The following is a 23,100-nucleotide window of genomic DNA, read 5'->3' as shown; positions in this document are numbered from 1 at the left end:
AATCTAATGCCAGGTTGGTGCTGCGGATATTCGGGTCGTAGCATTGGGTGCACCGATGCTGCGACGATATGAACACTTGCCAAATCCACCATCCTCGAGTTCGAATAACCGTTTCTATATTTACTAATATAGATCGAGTACAGGATATATCCATATCGGAAGACGATTAAATGCAACGCATCGTTATCTGTAAAAGAAATCATTTCAATAGAATTAAATAACAACAACAAAATTTCATAAGTATAAAATTATTATTTTTATTTTTTGTTTCCTAAAATAAAATATATCTATAAGATTTTCTTTTTTTTTTGGTTATCTCGAATCAAATCATACAAAGTGTTTCATAAATAAAAAAAAAGAAAAAACAATGATGATAATTTTGTGCATATCAAAAAGGAGAAAATCTTATTAATATTTATTTTATACGAAATAATAGTTTAATCGTAATAATATTAATTTTTGTGAAGTGATATTTCTTCGGTCAACGATAAGAATGAAAATTGATGAAACGGCATTTAAAAGAGAGGAAACGTGGAAGTAGAGGGAGAAAGAGAATGATTAAGGTTTTAACGCGTTTAACGATTTTCCACCGACCGAGAGGATCGCATGTCGCGAAACCGCAAATCCGTTCTCTCGGTCACGGAAAACGGTCGCGGTCGTACTCGATTAGATTTCAAGGCCGTATGGTCTCGATTACACGGGACAACTACCAACAATAGTTTAACGCTCAAGGTTATTTCTTATTTTTTTTTCTCCTCGTATAAATCAAAGTAACCCTTTAAACGCTACTCTACAGTTATCGCGAAACCAACTTGCTTACTTGATTCTAATCTTGAATCTTTTATAAGAAAAAAAAAAATTGAAAGAAAAACACGAGCGAATAAAACAAACTAAAAATAATGCCAATCTAAATCGAATTTGAAAACTAGATTTAACGTTTCGATCAATCTGGGATACAAATACTTACGCAAATTCCCTATACGAATATATACAAACGTGGAGTAAGAATAGATTCATAGGAAATATAAATTTCGTGAAAAATCCAATGAATAATATTTGGTCACGTAAAAGTATTATAACATAGCAGATCACGTGTCTTATGGCAATAAACAATCTTGAAAGTAGATTAATAGCGCCGTATAACGATCGTCGAAAATACTTTTATCTCTCTCTCTCTCTCTCTCTCTTTCTCTTTTATGAAATGCAAATTCGTTGGGATTAGAAAAATATTATCCAGTGACTCTCCAACTTTTATTTATGACGGATCGACGAATACACTCGCGACGACTTTTTTAAAAGGAAAAAAGGAAAAGAAAGAAACGAAAGGACGCAAACAAATCAAACGAACAAACGAGCGAACAACAAACAAACAAACAAACAAACGAAAAAATAAAAATAAACGAGTAACTCGGTACGAATCGTACCGGAAACGATCGGCGGCGTTAACTCAAACCTATGCCCGCGTTGATTTGTTAGAGTCAACTAAAATGATCGATAATATATAAGTCTATTGTTTGAACGCGAATAAACACGGTGCTTTCGGTGTAAGTATAAAGGGTAAATCGTATGTATACTCACATTAAATCTGACCATATTCGGGTGAAAGCCGTAGGATCATTCGATTTTCATCGATTATCGCCAAGAGAACACGGGTAAATGTTGTTCGGTAAACAAATCATCAGCAATGTAAATCTAGACAGAACGATTTCCACTAACCCTCCTCCCTCCCTCCCTTCCTTTCCTTTCCCCCCGGAGGGTATAGGTTTGCACCGTATTTTCATCTATTTCTATCTCTATCTCTATCTCTCTTTCTCTCTCTTACATATATACTCGTAACATTAAGCTTGCTATATGTATAATGTTTAAGGTATACCTTGAACCCTTCGTTACATTCGGTATATCACGCTCGTTGGTAAATTAAACTTAGTTTATTCATGATCTCAACGTGTGAGTATAGTAATGAGGTCTATGCGGCAATCGAATTATTACAAGTATGTTTGAAAATTACGAAATTTGAGAATAAAGAAAAATTGTCAAACAATCGATGCTCAACGATGAATATTAATTTTCAGAATATTTTTTTCTATTATTTTCTACAATTAATAAATGTAGATAATGATCAACGACGCGTTTATTCGCTTAAATATTAAAGTTAAATAATTTGTAGATAATAATAAATAATATTTATAATTATTATAAAATTGCAATTGAATTGAATTCACAGATTTGAAATTAAGAAATGTTCAATCGGTTGATGCACTTTTAATGTTAAATTTATGATATTTTCTTATTAATGATTTTTTGAATTTATGATACACACAAGTAGGATACATTCTCTGTTCAGGTGAGCAGAGATCAGAGACAGTCGAGTGGAATTTTGTTTGGCAATCAACGTATCCCGAGAGCGATTATCTTGCAAATACGTTCAACGAGCCGTGTATAGTCAACGAAAAGCATCGTGTGTTTCTCGTTCGTGTAAGACAAAGTTAAAGGGGGCATTCGCTGTCTCTCTCTCACTCTCTCTCTCTCTCTCTCTCATTCTCTCGGTCATTCACGTTTATTATGCAAGGCATAGAACCGACGTAACGGTTGAAACGTCAAAGGTCTTGATATTCAAACGATATCGAATTAGATCGATCAATCGGAATATCATGCTCCAAAGGAAACTAATAATTGGCCTAATTGCGATATATTATTCTTATTCAAGATTCCCCCTATACGCTTTTTTTTCTCGACAAACGTCTTTTATATTGGTCAAAGAATTATTCTTCGTGATTGTTTTTTTGATTATTCCTTTCAATGAGTATACATTGTATATATGTATTGTACGCGTGTGTGTGTGTTTCTTTTTTTGTGTAGAGAGAGTCGGAAGGTGATGGAATGTGTATGCATACGTTGAAGATGAACCTGTGTTTAACTAGGCACATATTCTAGATCACCCCGGGGTAGGTCAAACGCGTGTCAGAAGAAAAAAGTAGCCTGCTGAGATGGTGAATGGGTCTGAGCGTGTGGCCTAGATAGCAATTTATCTCTGACGAACTCGGAAACTATTCCAAAGAAAAAGAGAAAAATAAGCATGATGGGGGAATCAAAAGAAATCAAATGTTCTCCCTTTTTTTTTTTCGAATATCCTCCTAAGTACTTCGAAATAGAAATTACGATCGTCGTTGATAACAGAAATCACGATGTTTCTTTACCAATTTTAACGTACGTAGATAACGCGTGTAATAAGTAATATGAGAATTTTTCATATCAAATAGAATATTAGTTTATAGATGAGATTTTCAAAATTATATTATATTGTATAATCTTTTTCGTGGATTTTTCAATATAAAATTATGATTCTAGCTTACTTTTCTTATTTTTTTTTTTTTTTACAAAATTAATTAGAAATTTGCTGATATATGATATCTATGATTTTTGAAATTATTCGAAATTACGCAATATAAAATTGGTTGTTATTATTAAAGAAAAGAATTGATTTTTTTTTGTTTAAATGATTAAGAAGTAAAAAAAAAAGGAGAATAAAGAGAATGAAAGATTAATTGAAGTTAAAATAATATTGATAAGATATATTTCTAGGGAATATCTGGAAAAAAAAAATCCATTTGACTGCATTGATGATTCGTAGAGTGTAGTTAGTCGATGGGAACAGAGAGGTGAGTTCTTGGAAAGAAAGTTTCCTTCTCGCGTAATCCGTTACGAAAAAGTTATCGAGCGTTAACGTGCACGGAATTTCCGTAAATACGGATAATCGAGATACTACGTGCTTGGCTCGTTCCTTTCTTCTTCGTTTATACGCCTTGCTCGAATCTCAATTCTACTAGCGCTTTGAAAATATCTTATATTATATTTTTCTACAGAAAGAACATTCTTATCGTAGGAAAGAACAAGAAAGAAAAGAAAAGAAAAGAAAAGAGAGTAACAAAACAAAATTCGCAAAATATATATCTATTTCCCAAACTATTTCAATCATATGAAAGAAAATTCAAAAAAAAAAAAAAAAGGAAAGACAATTTTATTCGTTCGATCAGTTTTTTTTTTCTCATAAGCATAAATAATAATTTGTTAATATTTGTGATAGAAAAAAAAATTGCATTAGAGTCGAGAATACTAAAATTTTATTTCAATTACTGCAATATTTATTTCTGTAAACTATTACTTTATTACCAAAATACCGACAATAAATTTATATTATTTCAATATTACATATTAATTAATACAATCCTAAATTAAATATCTTGAAAATATTATTTATTATAAAATACAAGTGCAGAATTTCCAAAATAATACTGATCAAACGAATACTAACCCCTTAAAAAAAAAAAAAAAAGAAGATAGGAAAACATTTGTTGTATTAATGTTACCGGAGAAGAAAAGTGTGAAATTAAATAGAAAGCACACACGTAATACCCATATCTATATATATATATTGATAGCATTTTCAAAGCGATCGTGAAGTCGAGCAAAATGGAGTCATCTACAAAGGCTCTTACCGTCCGAACAGGAGAACGATATTTTTACAAGCATTCCATGCTCTTTCCATCCCCTTTACCTACTCCTTCCTTCTTTTCTCCCCCTCCCCGTTCTCCCACTTCCTCTTCTTCTTTTTCTACTAGCACGAAAGGCTAGCTTCTCGGTCTCCTTTCTGAATGCTTCGCGAAAGGATCGTGTTATCGTAACCCTCGACGCGATGTTGGAAAAGGGAACACCACGAATGTGTTTTCCTTTATACCAAAAGACGGCTAGACGTCACTTGCTCTACCAACGGAAGAAAATGTTCTCTCTTTCCTTCTATCTTTGACTTTTTTCCAACACACACTCGTAGAACTTTCCTCTCGCGTGTATTTGTATGTGTGTGTGTGTGTGTGTGTTCCGTTCCGTTCAAGACGTGGTCCGATTTTCTCTCACGATCTGTGTTTACGTGTGTATATATATATATGTGTATATAACATGAGATGTTAGAGTAGTTACACGTATTCCTCCTCTTTATTTCACCCTACCAAAACTGCTCGACCAGGTCCAGCCTCTATTCACGTGCTATTTCAGTAAACAGCCTTCTTTTCACCTTCTTCTCCCCCATTGGCCTCAAATGAACGACGCCGTCCGTGCTGATACATCCTTTCTCGTTTTCTCATTTTTTTCTTTTTTTTCTTTTTTTCTTCTTCGCAGGATACGTTTAAATGCGTTAGCAAAATTTTTCGGTTATCCTTGGTTGGTTTCTTATTAAATTTTACATTCGTTTTTTTATATTCGATTTTATGATCACTTATTATTAGATTTTGTTTGCATAAATACAAAGAAATTTTATCTACTTTTCTTTTAAATTTAGATTAATATTATACGTATTATCGATATTAAATTTAGTAGTTTACATTGTGGTTTTTGTGCTTATTGTGTATTTAATTTATACCGAATGGAATTATTATTATTTTGTTGAATTATTGTTTAACCTTAGGTGTTGAAGACGAAGTACGTTTTTAGAGAAAATTTTGTTAGGTCGAAATACAAGGCCTCGCACAGCGAGAAATGAACTCGTGACGAATTTCAGAAACAAAATTGAGTGATTTATTTTCGGATTAGGTCACTGGAACACACTTTAAGAGACAAACTATTATGAAATATGTCCAAAATAGAATATTACTCGATCTCGTAATTAAATGCAAATTCGGTCGATCACTTTTCATGTAATAATAATTAAGAAAAATTATAAATGATTTGTCAAATAATTCCCGCTACTTCTAAACTATAAAAATAACATAATTTATTCCGACAAAAAAAAGTAATTTGTCTATAACAAATCTACATATATAAGAATAATAACGATGATTTAATTTTTGAAATAAACGGATATTATTATAACAACAATAAGAGAATTATAATTAGAGAGTGAAACATAGTAAAATCAGAGAAGGAAGACAATAAGTTGAGTATCTAGTGTCGTTGAGAGGGTATCATCCTCATTGTTTTAGGTCGTCCGAGTTCTCGTCTAATCGGCTGAAACGTCTACTAAATGCCCGCCAGGTATATCCCCAAGCTAACACACTAGTGTTCCTATCCAGAAACGCTTTTGCCTAATGAGTAGTTGAGATTCCTCGTTAAGGAGCAGCTAAACTCTGCATTGCGGTTTCCATGCGGGTTCCTAACAGGTTTCGGCATTTCATATAGTTTCTTCCATCCATCCTTCCTTCCTTCCTTCCTTTCTGTATATATATCTTTAGATATAAATGCAATACATCAGAACTAGACAACATTTCTCTCTTATTTCCCTACCAACCTATCAACTTTCACGTCCACTTTAATCCTCGTGTGAAATCATTCGTATGAAATACACTATTGGTCAAAAGTTTAAACGCAATCGCGACTTTTCGAAAAAATAAAACAAAAAAAGCACAAAAACAAATAATACAAACTACAAAACATATTGCTAGTCAATTTTTTAACAAATAAATTAACCAAGGTTCTTCTAAAGACCAATTTTTCCCTTGCAAAATATTTAATTTTTTAGAATTGATGTTTGGTTTCCACACTTTTGACCGGTACTGTATATTTATATCTGTATGAGTGCACAGATAAATTTGTATATGTAGACGTATGTATATATGACGGACCACCTTACTGAAAAACTTGCTCGAGATGAATAATTTGAGATGATTCAAAATTCAAAAGTCCCCAAGGGCTACGACTACTTCCCTCCTCTTCCAAGACTCAAGAAATCTGGCTTGTTCTGGAAATACGTAATGATAGCAAACGAGAGTAATTGCACTTTATGAAACTTTCCAAACTGTACTTTCTTAAATTTAAACTTGCTCTAATTAAGTAATCTTCTCTCTCTCTCTCTCTCTCTCTCTTGCTTCATCTATTTTTACCCGTTCATAAATGAGAAGAATCCTTTTTTATATTACAAAACGAAACAATAATTATCGTATCAATTTTTCAATCTATTTAAGAAACAAAATAAAAATCCTTTCAATCGAATATAATCGAGCTTAAACGAAATCGAACTAAACTCTTTACGAGTAATTGAATTTTTACTTTGATCCAACTGGAATAATTAAGTTTTCTTGTTGACTTAAGACACGATGGTGTTACGTAACAGGTGTCTCGTAAGTAGGATTTTGCATGTCGAGAAAAAAAAAAAGAAAGAAAGAAAGAAAGAGAAAGAAGAAGACAAGGAAAGAATAGAAAAGAAAGAAAAAAGAGAAAGAAAAGTGTGATGGATCGCCATAGTGAATCAGGACTGCCTTCCACAACGTTGAAAACGAGCCTGTAAAAAGGACGAGAAAGAGCTTCTTTTGGTCTTTTATTCCGGAACTACTTTATTCCTTACTACGTCTATCTTTCTCTTTCTCTTTCTCTCTTTCTCTGTTACACACATACACGCACACACATAACTGCACACGCTTTCCCTCTCTCTCTTTTTCTTTTGTCTTACCCAAAAGATCTTTCCATCGGTTCACGTCAACATCATCAATTACCTTCCTGAGTGGTTCTATTTGCAACGTAATCGAAAATCCTTCGATCAGTATCTTTTTCTTTTTCCTAATCATTTTTATTTAAATATTTATCTTCTTGTTTTACCAAAAAAAAGGAAAAAGTAAAACCTCTCTCTCTCTCTCTCTCTCTCTATCTCTTGTTTTTTTTTCAATTTTATTTTAAGTGACACATTAATTCGTGCATCGATCGAGTATAATGATCAAATATGTAGAATGATATTTCAAATTCATAGTTGGAGATATGTGCATGTTTGAAAATTGACTTGTTAAAATGATCGAGACAGCAGAAGTATTATATATATAAATGTGTATGTGTGTGTGTGTGTGTGTATGGAACGTTACTCGACATCGTTAGCAGGGGTATATTTTATGCAGATCCAAAATTATTCTGCGAGCTGGGTTGGACGAACGTAAATCGTTTATCGAGTAGAGTTTAAAACTCGAATTACGGTATTTCGATGAATGCACGTAAGTGCTTAGCCAAGCGGCTTTGTCGAAAATAGTTCCCGTTTCCCCTAGATTCATCCGGTTACCCGTTTATATGCATAACTAAACGTCATGTATCATTTTATTCCCCCGAGAGAGTGAATGAATGAAAGAGAGAGTAAGTGAGTGAGATATATGGGATGGATAGATGGATAGATAGAGATAGAAAGAGTTTTAACTTTTACAGTTACTCAATTTTGAACGCACGTTCAGTACCAGAGATTGAAATAGTTTTGCCGATGTTAACTGTTTTCTGGGTATAAAAATAAAAAAAGCCAATAAAAATAAATGAATAAAAAAATATAACAAAAAAGAAAAGCAAGGAGAAGGACGAAATGAGTCGCTTTTTTATGTAAATATATTCGGGCATTTTTCCTTTTTTGTTTTTTTTCTATATATATACACCTACATACGAACAAAAAATCGATAGGGAAAAAACAATGTTGGTTCTAAATTCTTTTTCAGGACGATATTATTTATCGTACATCGCGCATTGATATTTTATTTGAAATATTAATGATATATTTAGTACATCGACTAATTTTTTTTATTTACTAATATTATCCATTACTACTTTTAATATATTATTTTAATGAGATTTATCAATATTTTTAATTTGAAATTTCAGGAGAAAAAAAAATAAATTTTAAATAATACAGACACGCGCGTGTGTAATTATACATATAAATATTATATATCTAATTGTTCAAATTGAAAATTACATAGTATTAAAGTTTTAATCCAGTGAACGTGTAACACGAGTTAAGAAAAAATTAACGAAACAAGAGAAAGAGAGAGGAGTGCAAGAAACATTAACGTCGTGTTTCGAGTTAACTAATCGTTGTTAGGATATCGAAACTAAACTCTAATTTCTTTATAGGAAAAGTAGGAAAGTAAGTAAAACGATGTTTTAAGTAAAGAAGACCGAACGAATATAAGGATGGTTTCACATGGCAACTTTAATAACGAACATTTTACTTTCCCCAAAGTTACATCGCAGAGTACGAGTTTTGCTCCGAGGTATAAAGTACCTACGCATAGTAGAACAAGAAGAACAATAAGAACAAGAAGAAAAGGATGAAGAGAAAATCGAAGAAGGGAAGAAAAAGAAGAAGAAGAAAAAGTTTCGTTTAGGAAAAACGTCAGACGATCGAGAATCGAGCTACATATTTCGATTTTCCTTCGAAATTTTCTTTCATTTAACTTTACTATTAATTAAGCTTACATTAGCTATTTATTGGATTAGTATTTTTCAGTATATATTTTTTTAATTGATATTTTCAATAAATTAGTTCAATATTTTTTACGAACAGGGGCATTAAGCATAACAAATTATTTATTTTTTTTTTTTATAATGACAACACATTCTAAATATAAAAGAAACTATTTTATTATTCCAAGCACAGAAAAGGAATTCGATATCAAAAGGGTTAAAATATTTTTTAAATAATATATAACAATTTGTCTATTATTTAAATAAAATACCGATCTAAAATAATAACATATTATTAATAAATTAATAAATCTTTTTTTCTTTCTCTCTGTCTCTCTCTCTCTCTCTTATTTTCTTTCTTATTTTAATCGTACAACAAATTAATTCCAACCGAATAATTCTCTATTATTTCAGAAATATATAAACGCATGTAGATATTTAGTATAAATACATACAAGTGTTTGTTAAATCTATCGTAAATATTCTAATGTCAACAGAAGAATAGTAATTGCATACTGGAACGTCACCAGTATAATACCGGACTTTGTATTTATTATTGCATCGATATCACTGGACCTTTGTGACTAAACAAATATATTCTCTCTACGCTACGTAGTTAAACTTTCTCGAAATGTAAACTTTCCTCCTCCTCCTCCTCCTCCTCCTCTCTTTCGCACACACTTTCTTTCACCCAATCTCTAATTCACCCTCTCTTTCTTTTACCCCTCTCTTGATGAAGGAACGTTACGCTAAAATTCTCGTTAAATAAGGTAGAAACTTTGAACGATTTTCACGAGTCTCTTTTATGAACACTTTGATAAAGTATTATAGAAAAGATTATGAGTGGTTATATTTATATCATAATTTCAACAAAAAAAAAGAAGAAAAAAGAAAGAAGGAAATTAATTAAACTTTTCTAACTTTATTCTTATATACATTTAATTATAATCTTAATAATAATTTTTATGTATGCATTAAATGACGTTTGTTTATTTTGGTTCGTTTATAAATATTACAAATGGTTAGAAACAAAATCGTAACAAAATCGTGAAAAAAAATTAATCATTAGCCTATCAATTGTATTGCATTTTTCAATTCTATTTTTATTCGCCTAATTTATATCATTTAAATATAACATAGTCTACAAATGGTATAACTAACACTATAGTTTACACTTTTCTAATGGTTGTTTAATCCACATAGACGAATAAAGACAAACAAATTCAATAATTTGTAATAGAAAGTAGGATCAATGTCACACGAATAATAGGCATGGGGGAGTTTGAAAAATAACACATAGGACGATTACATCGAGTAAACCATATAAGAGTTTTTCGTGTTACCTCTATAAAGAAACGATTCAAGCGAGTCACGGAAATACGTGTTCTAAAATCTACATAATGGCCCCCTCTCCTTCTTCCCCGCCCTCTTCCCAATCCTAAGCTTTCAAAAACTCACCACCACCTGTCGACGAGGAGACCTTTCCCATTTCTACGAGATTGACTCGGTCTTCTCGGGGTTGGTTGGTCCGTGTGTATGCGAAACTTTGCTCACACTCATTCCTTCTCTCTCTCTCTCTCTCTCTCTCTCTCTCTCTCTTTTTTTTTTACTCTCTTTCTACCGCAGGAGAGAAAAAGTAGAAGAAAAAAAGAAAAAAAAAACGAACGAACGACTTTCTTTCTTCCGAAACAATGGCCGAGCCAAGCAAGCTCGATCTCTGCCCGCCGGCAGCAATTTTCAAAATAGTTTTTTTCGCACTACTAGGTTCATGCACCTTAAAGAGTACTCTCTCGCTACTTTTTTTTCTTCTAGTTTTAAATACGCGAGAAGAATTCATTTCTTCATACAATTGCATTATTATGTATCATTTTAGTATTATTATTATTATTATTATCATATTAAAAATGGAACATAATATTCTCATGACTTATTTGTTGGATATATTAGAGGGACCGGAAAGTAATGTCAATATTTGTTTATAACTTATCAACTCTTTGTGTACTTCAAAGCGGTGTTTGAATTTAATGTAAAAAAAAAAACAACATTACTTTCGGATCCCCCTTTATATATATATATATATATATTTTTTTTTAAATACATTGTCAGTGTTAAAAGAAAAAAAAAATTAGCATCAGTATTAACGCTAATACCACTCTTACTATAAATTAACAAAAAATTTATTGAAAAAAATACTGATCGAATAAATGGGAAATATATTTTTATCATCTTTATCCGATTATTTTTATCTTTCTCTCTTTTCTCGATCTATTTAATTTATTGTAAATTAGTAGACCATAATTTGGGATAAAGAGTTGGACGATCTCTAAATTATCGAAAAATATTTAACCATTATCTCCCTCTCTTTCTCGAGTAAATCATTTAATATTAATCATAGTTTCTTTAAATTTATCTGAAGAAAATCTAAAGATGATCCTTTCATTTAATCCAAGATGATCCGATGTAAAATTTAAAAGATTATTCGATTGAAATAACCAATCGAGTGATAAAAGAAATTTTGTAATAGTCTTAGATAGGATTGACGAAATCTTATCGAAATCTTATTACTTTTTTGTGATTTCAGCCATGCGAAAAGCAAAGTGATTTTCGTGGAGAACAATGTGCGGCATTCAACGATGTACCTTACAGTGGACAATTGTTGAAATGGTATCCTCATTACGATCCTGCACGGCCCTGTTCTTTGATTTGTCGTGGCGAACAATCGCTTGATAATATCGTCAATCAATTACAACAGCAAGAAGAACAACAACAAGAACAAGAACAACAACAACAACAGCAAGACTCTAACAAGAAAACACTTAATCGTGATCCTCATGATGATCTACAATTTGATGCAGACGAGACTATTGTTGTACAGTTAGCTGAAAAAGTCGAGGATGGCACTAGATGTTATTTGGACGGTCATGACATCTGCATTAATGGCGAATGCATGGTAAAGTTTATTTGTTTTTTCTTATTATTATTATAATTATCATTTAATTTTGCGTATGTAAATTTATGTCGTTATTGTATTTTCTATGGCGTAATATTTAAGTTTATTTAATATTTGTTTTATATATTATCTATGCTAAGGAGAAACTATTTCTTTTTCTTAATTATTATTATTATTTTTCGTATAATTATTATTAATATTAATAAAATTCATGTTATTTATGTTTTTCATGGAATTGATGCTTTTTATAGATTATAACATTTTACAATTAATATTGGTATAATTTATTTCACTACAGGATATTAATTGTTGAACAAAGATTAGTTGTTGCAGTTTGAATAGATTTTGAATACGAATAAATATTAATCTACGTTGAATCGTATGTAAGGTTCGATATAACCAACGTGGCCTTAGAATAAAAATTGTTCGTACTTTCATACGTTCATCGACTTTCATAGACTTATCCTCGCGTGATGATATCAACGACCTACAGACCCGTATGAATTATCAACATTGCCTCGTGCGACTGCCCAGTTGTTCTCGTCATTTTCTTTCCTTCTTCTCTCTTTTCTTTCCAACGTTTCTAACGTTCTATTCTAGTCGTATACTTTTATATTTCGGAGAATTCAACGTACAATCACATTCGTTCGAACATTTTATAAAGTAGATTTATATACAAAATCTTATAGAGAAAATACGAAAAACTGTAACTTTTGAAATAGAAAATCTCCAGAAAATAAAAAAAGAAAAATAAAAACTTTAATCAAAAATTTGATTAAAAATTTTCTGTTTAAAAAAAAAAAAATAAATATAAATTTTCGTACATCGATTTACATAATTAATATTACATGCATACATAGGAACTATCGATCCGGTTGTAAAAGCAAATGAAAGATTTTTGACCCTTATTCCATCCCTCTTGGACGTTTGTCATAGTTTCGAGAAAAGACGGAAGAGAAACATCAGTAGCAGGTGTTTCATGCGTGGTTTGCCAAAGCCAGTTTGGTCTGTCCTAGGCAGATTCAATTCTACCAGTTTACCAACTGCATTTAACTTATCATGATCTCTCCTTTACGTATCGAAAGATGCATGGTATTGTTTTACCATTCGATTCACCTTAAAACCATCGTTAAAATTTTCGAACAATATATTCGATCGATTAGTGCATTGTCAACCTTAAAATTAAATATTTTTCAGTTGAACGATGAAATTCAAAATATTTGATCGATTAGTCTGAAAATATGATATTTTTTATGCATTATGTTTTAATAAAAAAAAAAATAAAAAATATTAAAAGTTCTTAATTTTTAATCGTTTTAAAAGAAAAATTCGTAGATATTAAGTACGATGATACAAATTTAAAATATTGCGCCTGGAAATATGCAACCGTTGATACTTTGTAAACCCGGGTATTTATATTACTCTTCTTTACATGCCTGTACGAATGGGTTTGCTGTCGTTAGGAGCTTAAAAAGTTTCTTACTGATAGATGACGCTCTTATGCATAATTCTCGAATACGTAGGTATAACGTGTTGCCTCTTTTCAGGCGCATATAAAATAAGTATTATAAATATACATATTCCACGGAAAGACTATAACATTTGAAAAGAAACAAAAAAATTATTTTATCGAATTAAACGATCTTTTCGGAATATTAAATTCTCTTCCAACGAAAATTAGAAGAAAATATTGATATTACAGATAGAGATACATTCATTAATCATTTATAATGAATTTAAACTAGACAGACAACATAGAACGCAATGGAATTAATTAAAAATTAAATCATGATTGCTTAACGTTTTCTACGGTGCTCTTAGACGAGTAAAAAAGGGAACGGAAATTCTTCGAGTCTCGTCAAACGGAAGTCAAAACGAAGCGGAAGAGGAAAAGATGAACGAAAAGATTAAAAAAAGAAAAAAGTAAATGGTAGAAAAGAAAACTAACCTACCTCGTTGGATGTGTTTAAACGGATTTTCAAATTTGCTTTAAGACATTTTCCAACGTTTCGTTATTTTCTAGCTAGAAGTTTTTAAAAGAACTTTCCACTAACGAGCCTTCTTCTGCTTCTTCTTTTTCTTCTTCTTCTTCTTCTTTCTAATTTCTCTATCTCTCTCTCTCTCTCTCTCTCTCTCTTTTTCTCTCTTCTTCTCCTTCTCCTTCTCTGTTGCTCTGTTGCTAATATTTACCATAGGTTTGTCGGAAAAAGATGACATTAGAATTTTTCTATGGAAATATTAGTCTAATAGAATTCATATGTAAACATTCGTTTTTGAACTTATGTAAAAAGTTTTATATATATATGACTTAGTACTTCATAATCATGATGTAAAATTACGTTCGCCGCAATGTGTTCATTAGAACACTCAACCCTACCCCTACACTTTCTCATTCTCTACTTCCTTAACATTTTATCACATATGCGCAACGAGCTTAACGCTATTTTTCATAAGAGCGTCATCGCTCTTCTCCGAACTCTACTCTAGCGAGAGAATAATAACGAGTTAACGATTATTTTGAATTACGAGTCAAAGATAAAAGTTAAGAGAATTCTTATGGGAATAATATTATTAAGTACCGATTAAAAGTTTGGAATTATTACTTAAATTTTAGAAGATAGAGATATTTGTAAGAAAAAATGGATAGCTTTGGAGTAGCTCGAAATGACTATCCTAAATTTTTATCCGAGTTAGCAATCATCGTATCATCGAATTTCTCAATTTTTCTAACACTCTAAATACGCGTTGAATTTGTAACAACAATTTTCTCTTATACGCTTTTGAAGTTCTTCCCGATATTAGCAATGGGTGTCGAATATGCAATTATTTTCAAATAATTGTAACTCTGAACACACGGCAAATAGAAAATAACGATGATAACGGAACGTCGAAATCAAACTGATTAAACTGATATAACTAAATTTACCAATTAACAGAATTTGTGACGTCAACGGGAATGAGAAATATATGTGCATGACGCAGAACACTGTTTAGAAATACAAACCGAGGATTATCATTTCGATTAATTAGGATTATAAATTGAAACCAAAATCAAATGGAACACATGTTTCATCGAATCTTATTTTTCCCCTTTTATTTTATATCCCCTATCCGCTCTCCTGAAACTTGATCCGAAACACCTTCTAATTATAATTAAGAACGTTAAATTTATATAAAAAATATAAAAAAAAATAAGAAAGTCATGAAACAAACTATAATGCACGGAGACAATTTTGGAATGTTTCTTTTGAATTTGATTTGAATTCAAGAAAACTGAACAAAAATCTCGGATGGAAGTTGAAATAATACAGAAGAATCGTTTAAATGAAGCTACAAAAAAAAAAAAAAGAAAAGAAAAATCTCAAAAGAATCGTGGAAGAATACTACTCGTATCGATTTTAAGCGGTAGAAACTCTTGGCAATCTTATTCTCTTTCTCTTCCCTTCTTTCAATCTTTCTTTATCTTTCGTTTTCTGTTTCTCGTTAGGATTCTCGTAGAATTCGCAAGAGTTGACGGTCGTCGAGAAAGGTAGGTAGGTAGGTAGGTAGGTAGGTAGGTACTGTGGAGAAAATAATTAACGGAATTTCATAACCGCGAGAATGAAGTTGGAAGGACAATATCTAATCAGCGGACGAGTACTACGAGTGTAATTAAGCGCGTAGCCGAGGCTCCGGTAAACGTAAACTGGCTTTGCATTATTAAAGGCTCGCCTGGTGCATCCTTTCTTCCGCTTCGGACGGACACGCTCGATGTGGCCCCAAGCCCACCACGACTCCCACTCGTTTCCGCTTTTGTATTATCTTCTACTCGTTAGAATTTGTCTTCTACCAGAGTTTCACTGGAAATTGCTTTCCCGCTCTTCCCAATCCTCTCTCTTTCTCTCTCTTTCTCTCTTTCTTTTTCTGTCTGTCTGTCTGTCTCTCTCTCTCTCTCTCTCTCTCTCTCTCTCTCTCTCTTTCTCACTCTGTCTTTATCTCTCTGTTTTTCTCTTACTCGTTTCTTCTTGAACGCTCGTTCAATTGGAAAAAGACAACTCTTACCTTTTGCCTACCCGTTATCTGTTCGTTTTAAAAAGAATTAAATAAATATTAAGAAAAGAGAAAGAGAATATCAAGAAAAAGGGAATGATATTCGAGTAAAATGTTGCTTCAATTTTATATATATATATATATCATTTTTGCAATTTTAATTGTTGTAATATTGTTCATAGTACTGTGTACTAGAAAATATTTGAAAAATGTTTTATTTAAGTTATTAGATTATTTTTTAAATCCAATCGTTATATTTTATTAATTTATAAAATAAAAAAAAACAAAAAAGAAATCGGAAATCAATTGAAAAGGGAAAGAAATTGTATAACATATTTTAATTAATTTTTTTCAATACCAGTCGTAGTATCGTCTATTAGAAGATATTTTTCAAATGTAATTACTAGATTTTGTTTAAATTCCATAATTTTCCTGCTTGTTTAAAAAAAAATAAAGAAAATGAAAGAAAGAACGTTAGATAAGGAAAGAAATCGAAGTAACGCATTTCTGAAATTAAAATGTAACTTTAGACATTTTTTTATCTATATCGGTCAAAAAATATGTGACAAATACATAAAAAAATATGAGAAAAATATTATATATTCGAATCCTTAAAATTTTAAAATTTCAATCGATAACCGTTTATTCGAACAACAGAAAACTAGAGAGAGAGAGAGAGAGAGAGAGAGAAATAGAAATAAAAGTAACAAATTGTTGAAACAGAAAACGTAATACTAGTCATGCCATTGTTCAAATCGAAAATATTTCAAAAATATATTTTAATTCCGAGATTTTAGAAAAGCCAATCGTTATCCATTAGTTTTTAAAAATCAACAAAATACTAACCGAAGAGAGTAAAATATAAAAATAACGCATTGCTGAAACATAAAACGTTCTTTTAACAATTTCCATCATACTAGTTTTTTATATTCCTAAATTTTCTTGAAAAACAAAATAAGAGGAAAGAAAATAAAAGGAATAAAACTATTGAAAGAAATATTGCGAGTATCTTAACGATAAAATAGGTAGATTTTTACCATAGTAAGATTCTTGAACGTCCAACGTAAATCCCATTGTTTCCGCTAAAAATACAGAAAAACGATGAGAAGAAGTGAAAGTAGAAAAGAATGAAGATAGAAAGAGAGGATAGAAAAGCTTTCTCTCTCTCTCTCTTTCTCCTACCTTTCCTCTTTCCCTATCTCTCTTGTGGCCTACAAATCTTATTATCGGAAAATCCACGTTAAAAGGACTGAGAAAAGGTGTAAAAAGAAAGATGGAAAGGGTATTCCAAGATGTTGGAAAGGGCGTATCGTAAAATAGTAAAAATAGTTGCAACGTTGAATACACAACGCGTGATACTGGTTGCCATTAATAAGGTACTTCGAATGCGCTCTTCGTATAAATGCGATTAATAATCATAAAAGCGTTCTATCTCTATCTCTCTTACTTTCTTTATTTTATGGGAATAAGTAACGAAATGCAAAGTGCTACATTTTCATAAATAATATTCCCTTTGGAAAATAAACATTTCACGTATTATAACAAATTCTTTCTTTTTTATTAATTTATATCGAAAATAAATATAATACACTTATATTTTTCACCAAAAATATTAATTATATAAATTTTGTTTCTTTCTTTAATCATATATTTATACTTCATATTGTAACAAATTTTTATTAGTTTTATATATTTAAAATAAATAATACTGATATTTTTTTTATTGATTAATGCATTAAAAATATGTAATATTCTGTATCTAAATAACACTAAAAAAGAAAATATTTTCTTTCATAAAACAATTTTGGAATATTTTTAATTATTAAATAATAAAATAAAATATAATAGATAATATTTGGTTGTCTATATTATTCATTCCAATGTTAATTGCTGTTCGACCAAATAATATACCTACAATATTCCGCATAAGCCAGTAGAGAAAATGAAATAATAATTAATCGATTGTATTATTAACAAACGTCAAATGTGTTCAATTAATCTATACGCATTAATAATAAGTTGAATTTCGACAATTAAATTATTATAAAATATACGAAGAAAAAGCACCATATAAATATATTGATTTTCAATATTGTTGATTCAATAGATATACAGATAGATAGGATTATAAAAATGACAGTCGATATGGGGTGGTGGCGGTGATGGCGGGATAGAGAAAACGAGTGAGAGATATATGGGGAGAGGGGTAGGGGGAGGGGAAGGATGCTATTAAGTTTCACCATCTTTCATTTCGCACGTTCGACCGACTTTTCTCCCCCTTTTCTTCCAACTTGTTTACTTAGAGAAATAAGAGCTTGCTTCGATGGCCCCTATTTTTCAATTACCGCACTCCAACCTGACATTCTATAACCTAGCTAGTGTAAATCTAATCTCGCAGCACCAATAGAAAGCGATGTTAAAATCTATAACGTCTACTAAATGTCAGATAAGAAACTTAACACTTATTCTTATTTTTATTCAAATTAAATTCCATTATTTCGATTTATATTTGTATTCATAAATTTTGTATAAATATTTTTTTTTTTATTAATCTGTAATAGGAATTATTCTTTTTTTCTATAAACATCTAAGAAAATATTACCTAAATTATTTTTCGTATATATATTTATGAAATCACTTAGATTAATATTTAGAAGTGTTACGTTATTTTGGTTGTTGCTAATAATAATCATAATAATAATAATAATTTTTCGATAAAAACTTACTTCTTAGCGAGCAAGAAATTATTTTCAACGTAATTTTTTTTACGTCTTATATTTTGTATATACTACATATTTGGAAATTATTCTTTTATATATATACGTGTACAATTATAAATGTAAATGCACTATTTAACTTGGAATATATTATTCATCCTTTACGTTATATCTTCCATATCTAAACACGTAAAATTTCAACATATATATATATATATATATATATATATATATATATTCTATATATGTATACATAGAAAACGCAAGAGCTCAGATACAATAACATTTGCATAAGATTATATGTGGAAATATAGTTATCGTAGAAACGAATCGACGAGTGAAAAAAAATAAATGGAAAGAAAGAGAGAGAGAGAGATAGTAAAGGAATGCGGAAAAACGAATTCATCCTCCTGTGAAATTAAATCTCAATATAACGTTCATACATATCTACCGCATACACACACACACACACACATAAACGCACTTCTACCTACTATAACAGAAACACTCAGTTCGCGACTCTTCTCGAACGAATTATTATTCCGCCCACAAATTCCGTCAAATAGCCACTATCGAACCTACGAAGTTCGATCATTCGAAAATGCATGTATGTATGTATAAATACATACATGTACGTACATGTATATGCATATATATGTATGTACGTGTTCGAAATGTGAACACGTTTGCGATTTCATGCACGATGCAACTCTGTTTTATTCGCGTATACAAAACGTAAAAGCAATTCATTAAAAAAACCACAGACACACACGCGCAAATAAAAATACATGAATGAAGAAAAATATCCAAATGCATTGTTGATTATTTTCTCCGGTCCAAAAATATCGATAAAGTATTTTTCATAATTATTAAACGCGTGTATATATGGAAGGATGAATATCGAATATATATTCGTTAAATTTCGGACAGTTATTATTTTCTTACATTATAAATAAATAAATATTCCATATCCGAGGTATATATATATATATATAAACAAATACATATTCACATACAGACTGTTTCAAAATACGATGGTTTCAGTACAATAAAATAAGAAAAAAAGTTCATAAAATCATACGTGTCTGATATGACCTTATTTCTATCCCTACAACAACTTGAAATCATTCCTGAAATTATATCCACGTATTTCGAAACACATCCTCCATATAAAATTCATCCTTTTCGATCAATATTTTATATAACATTATTTCTACGATATGATAAAATTCTTCTTCTTTTTTTTTTTGCAAACCAAAATAAAAAAAAAATATAAATATGAAAGATATAAATTAATACTTTGATCATAATTGCTTGATTAGAGGAGAAGCGTATTCCCGAGCAACATAATACGAGAGTCGGTATACTTATATTTCTATTAACGATGTATGAAAAATAATCTTCTAAAATATCAAATTACTTTGGTCTTATTCGTTGCTCGATTGCGATCCATGTATCTCATTAAGCTCACGTCTATCTTTTTTATTCTACATCTCTTCTCTTCTCTTCTCTTCTCTTCTCTTCTCTTCTTTTCTCGTTATCGTCGTTACTTTCTAATATGGTTCGTTCATCTCTCTCTCTTTCGTTCTCTTTCTTTCTTTTGAGCACACTGGATAAGAGATGAATAATGTACTTTTCTCGAGGTACGAGCAAACCTCTATGCAAGCTGAATGACAAATCAGTCTACAGTGTCCAAGCCAGGTCACGAATCGACATCAACCTTTTTCTCATTCCTTCCTTCCTTCCTTCCTTCCTTCCTTCCTTTCTTCTTTTCTACTATTCTGAAGATTTTTCTTAACTTCTTACCGGAGGAAGGATTCTCATCGTCGATAGCTTTCTCGGTCTACAAGAAATAACTTTTCCTACCGTCTTTCGCTAATTTTAAATACCCACTTTTTACCCCTCCACTCCCTTGGATAGGAGATAATGGGACTAAAGGAGAAAAAGAAACGGATCGATTTTTGATGTAAGAAACGTTCAATGTAATATTGTCGAAGAATAAAAGAAACGGAGTAATTTAAGAGATGCAAAGGGCGTTAATTAATATTTCTTTGTAATTATCACGAGCTTATAATTGATATAATTGTTCTCAACAAACTGCAAAAGATAAATATAAGATAATTTATTAATTTTTTTTTTTTTTATAAATATAATATAATTACATAAGTATTAATGTTACTAGAAATTATATTTACACATATATTTTCGTTGAATTTTTATTAATATCTTTTCTTGGCTCATTTATTTATCCATTTTCTTTTTCTTTTCATAGAATGGTTACTAAAACGTCAATATTTTTTCGTGTTACAGAAAGTCGGCTGCGATTTGCGAGTCGGAAGTAGCAAAAACACGGATGCGTGCGGTGTATGCGGCGGAAATGGATCAAGCTGTCAATCGAAATATTCTTGGAACTTGGAACCGATATCCGCTTGCTCCAAGTCCTGCGGCGGAGGTAAGTAATTTCTTATTTCCAAACGATCTTCTATCTCCTCTTCGGAGGAATACGATGATAATTCTCTTTGACGAAAAATTTCATATCAGAACATTCGCGACGTTTTACGAACGACAACGATCTTTTACTTCCCCCGTCTTTTTAAAATCAGATTGAAATTTTAAATTAGAAATATCGTTCCATTCGAATCCAAAATTCGATATATTCCAACGAGCAATTCATTTTATTTTCATTATGTTACTTTTCAGAAATTTCAATAATTCAACAAATTATCTAGACAGTATTAAACCGAGAAAACATTTGATTAAAAAAATAAAAATAATAACAACGAATAAATTGTGTTTTCATTAGATAAATAAATTATTTGATTATTAGAACACGACGAACGATGAGATTAAAATTAAATTAAATAAAATCGATATCTCCGAGTTCGTTGAATTTAAATCTATTTAATAAATAAATTCAATTAAATTAGAATGATTTCGCGTGCAAGTAAATTCTCTCTCTCTCTCTCTCTCTCTTTTTCTTTCTTTTATAAACGAACGAAAGAATTTCCGGCTTCTTTTTATCCAGTATTTTGTCGTTCGCAGGTTTTAAAATAGCGATGCCAGTTTGTAAGGCTGTCGGTACAGACGATCGCGTTGTCAACGACAGCCATTGCAAGAACGACGAGAGACCAGAGAAGACCCTCGTACCGTGCAACACGCATCCCTGCACGACAAAGTGAGTATTGTAGCACCACTACGCATACAGAAGAAATAATATTATAAATACAATGTTTATATTATACAAGGAAAAACAAAAAATAATCCTTTTTCTTTTACAATTCTCTTCTTTCTTTTTTTTCTTTTGTTATTTTAAATTATTATCGTCGTTTCTTAATTTTCATGCTTTTTATTAATTAACATATAAAATTTATCGTATATAAAAGAACAAGCTTATAAAGATTATAATGAAAAAGTTAAAGGGAAAGAGTAGGATTAATTAGTTGATCTCTTTATCTTTGTCTTATTTTCTCTTGTATACACACTGTATATAGATCATCATCACACGTATATATAGATCTTCGTTTCATAACGTAGAAGAGTAAATTCAACGACGTATTTCGTATCGTCGAGGGTTTCCTCTAAGAGACGGTGCTAACAAGAGACAGCTTCGTTTAGCATTTCTCACACCTCGGCTTTGAATATTTCAGAAATTCGTCAGGTGCGAACGTTCCATCTTCTCTTGAGAGGATTTTTGTAGAACGAGGAGAAAGATGAAAGAAAAAAGAATAAAAAAAGAGAAAGAAAAAAAAGAAGAATATGAATTCTGGTTCAACGACGTTTCTGAATAAAAACGAATCGATCGCAATGAATCAGTTGATTTCTTTTACTAATTTTCTTAAATGTCGCAACACAGAAGTTTCATTTATCTTAACTAATGAAATATTCAATAATTTCAATTAGAAAATAAATATAAGAAAAGGAGCGTAATAGCTTTTGGTTAGACGCAATCATAATTCTATTATTTTTATTTTTAAAAATGTTTCCATAAATTGAACAAATAAGTGTCGATTATCTAAACGACCGAAAGCAAAAAAAGAAAAAAAGAAATAACACGAAATTTCATGAACATAGTATAATAAGGGGAAGGAATCATTATCAAAGTCAATTGATCTTCCACTTTTCGAATTAAAACGAGTTTCGTTCGAGCAAATATCGCTTTTACTACTTGCAACCTTCGAGAAACAGCCCCATCGCGTGTTTCTCCTCTTC

General features: G+C 30.8%; 1 protein-coding gene across 2 annotated transcripts in view; it reads left to right on the top strand.

Moving 5' to 3' along the window:
* Positions 1-23,100, top strand: part of LOC122522050 (protein madd-4) — a 193,642-nt gene that overhangs the window by 147,931 nt on the left and 22,611 nt on the right. For both annotated transcript variants that reach the window (XM_043642840.1, XM_043642839.1), the window contains exons 5-7: positions 11,777-12,145; positions 21,202-21,343; positions 21,934-22,066. In XM_043642840.1, coding sequence (XP_043498775.1) covers positions 11,777-12,145; positions 21,202-21,343; positions 21,934-22,066 — 644 coding nt within the window. The remainder of the gene's footprint in view (positions 1-11,776; positions 12,146-21,201; positions 21,344-21,933; positions 22,067-23,100) is intronic.

This window comes from Polistes fuscatus, unplaced genomic scaffold (genome assembly GCF_010416935.1).
Source record: "Polistes fuscatus isolate 324 unplaced genomic scaffold, CU_Pfus_HIC Scaffold5, whole genome shotgun sequence".
Taxonomy (NCBI): Eukaryota; Metazoa; Arthropoda; class Insecta; order Hymenoptera; family Vespidae; genus Polistes; species Polistes fuscatus.
Note: the sequence above shows the minus strand (reverse complement) of the source record. Positions and strands in the feature narration are given on the sequence as shown.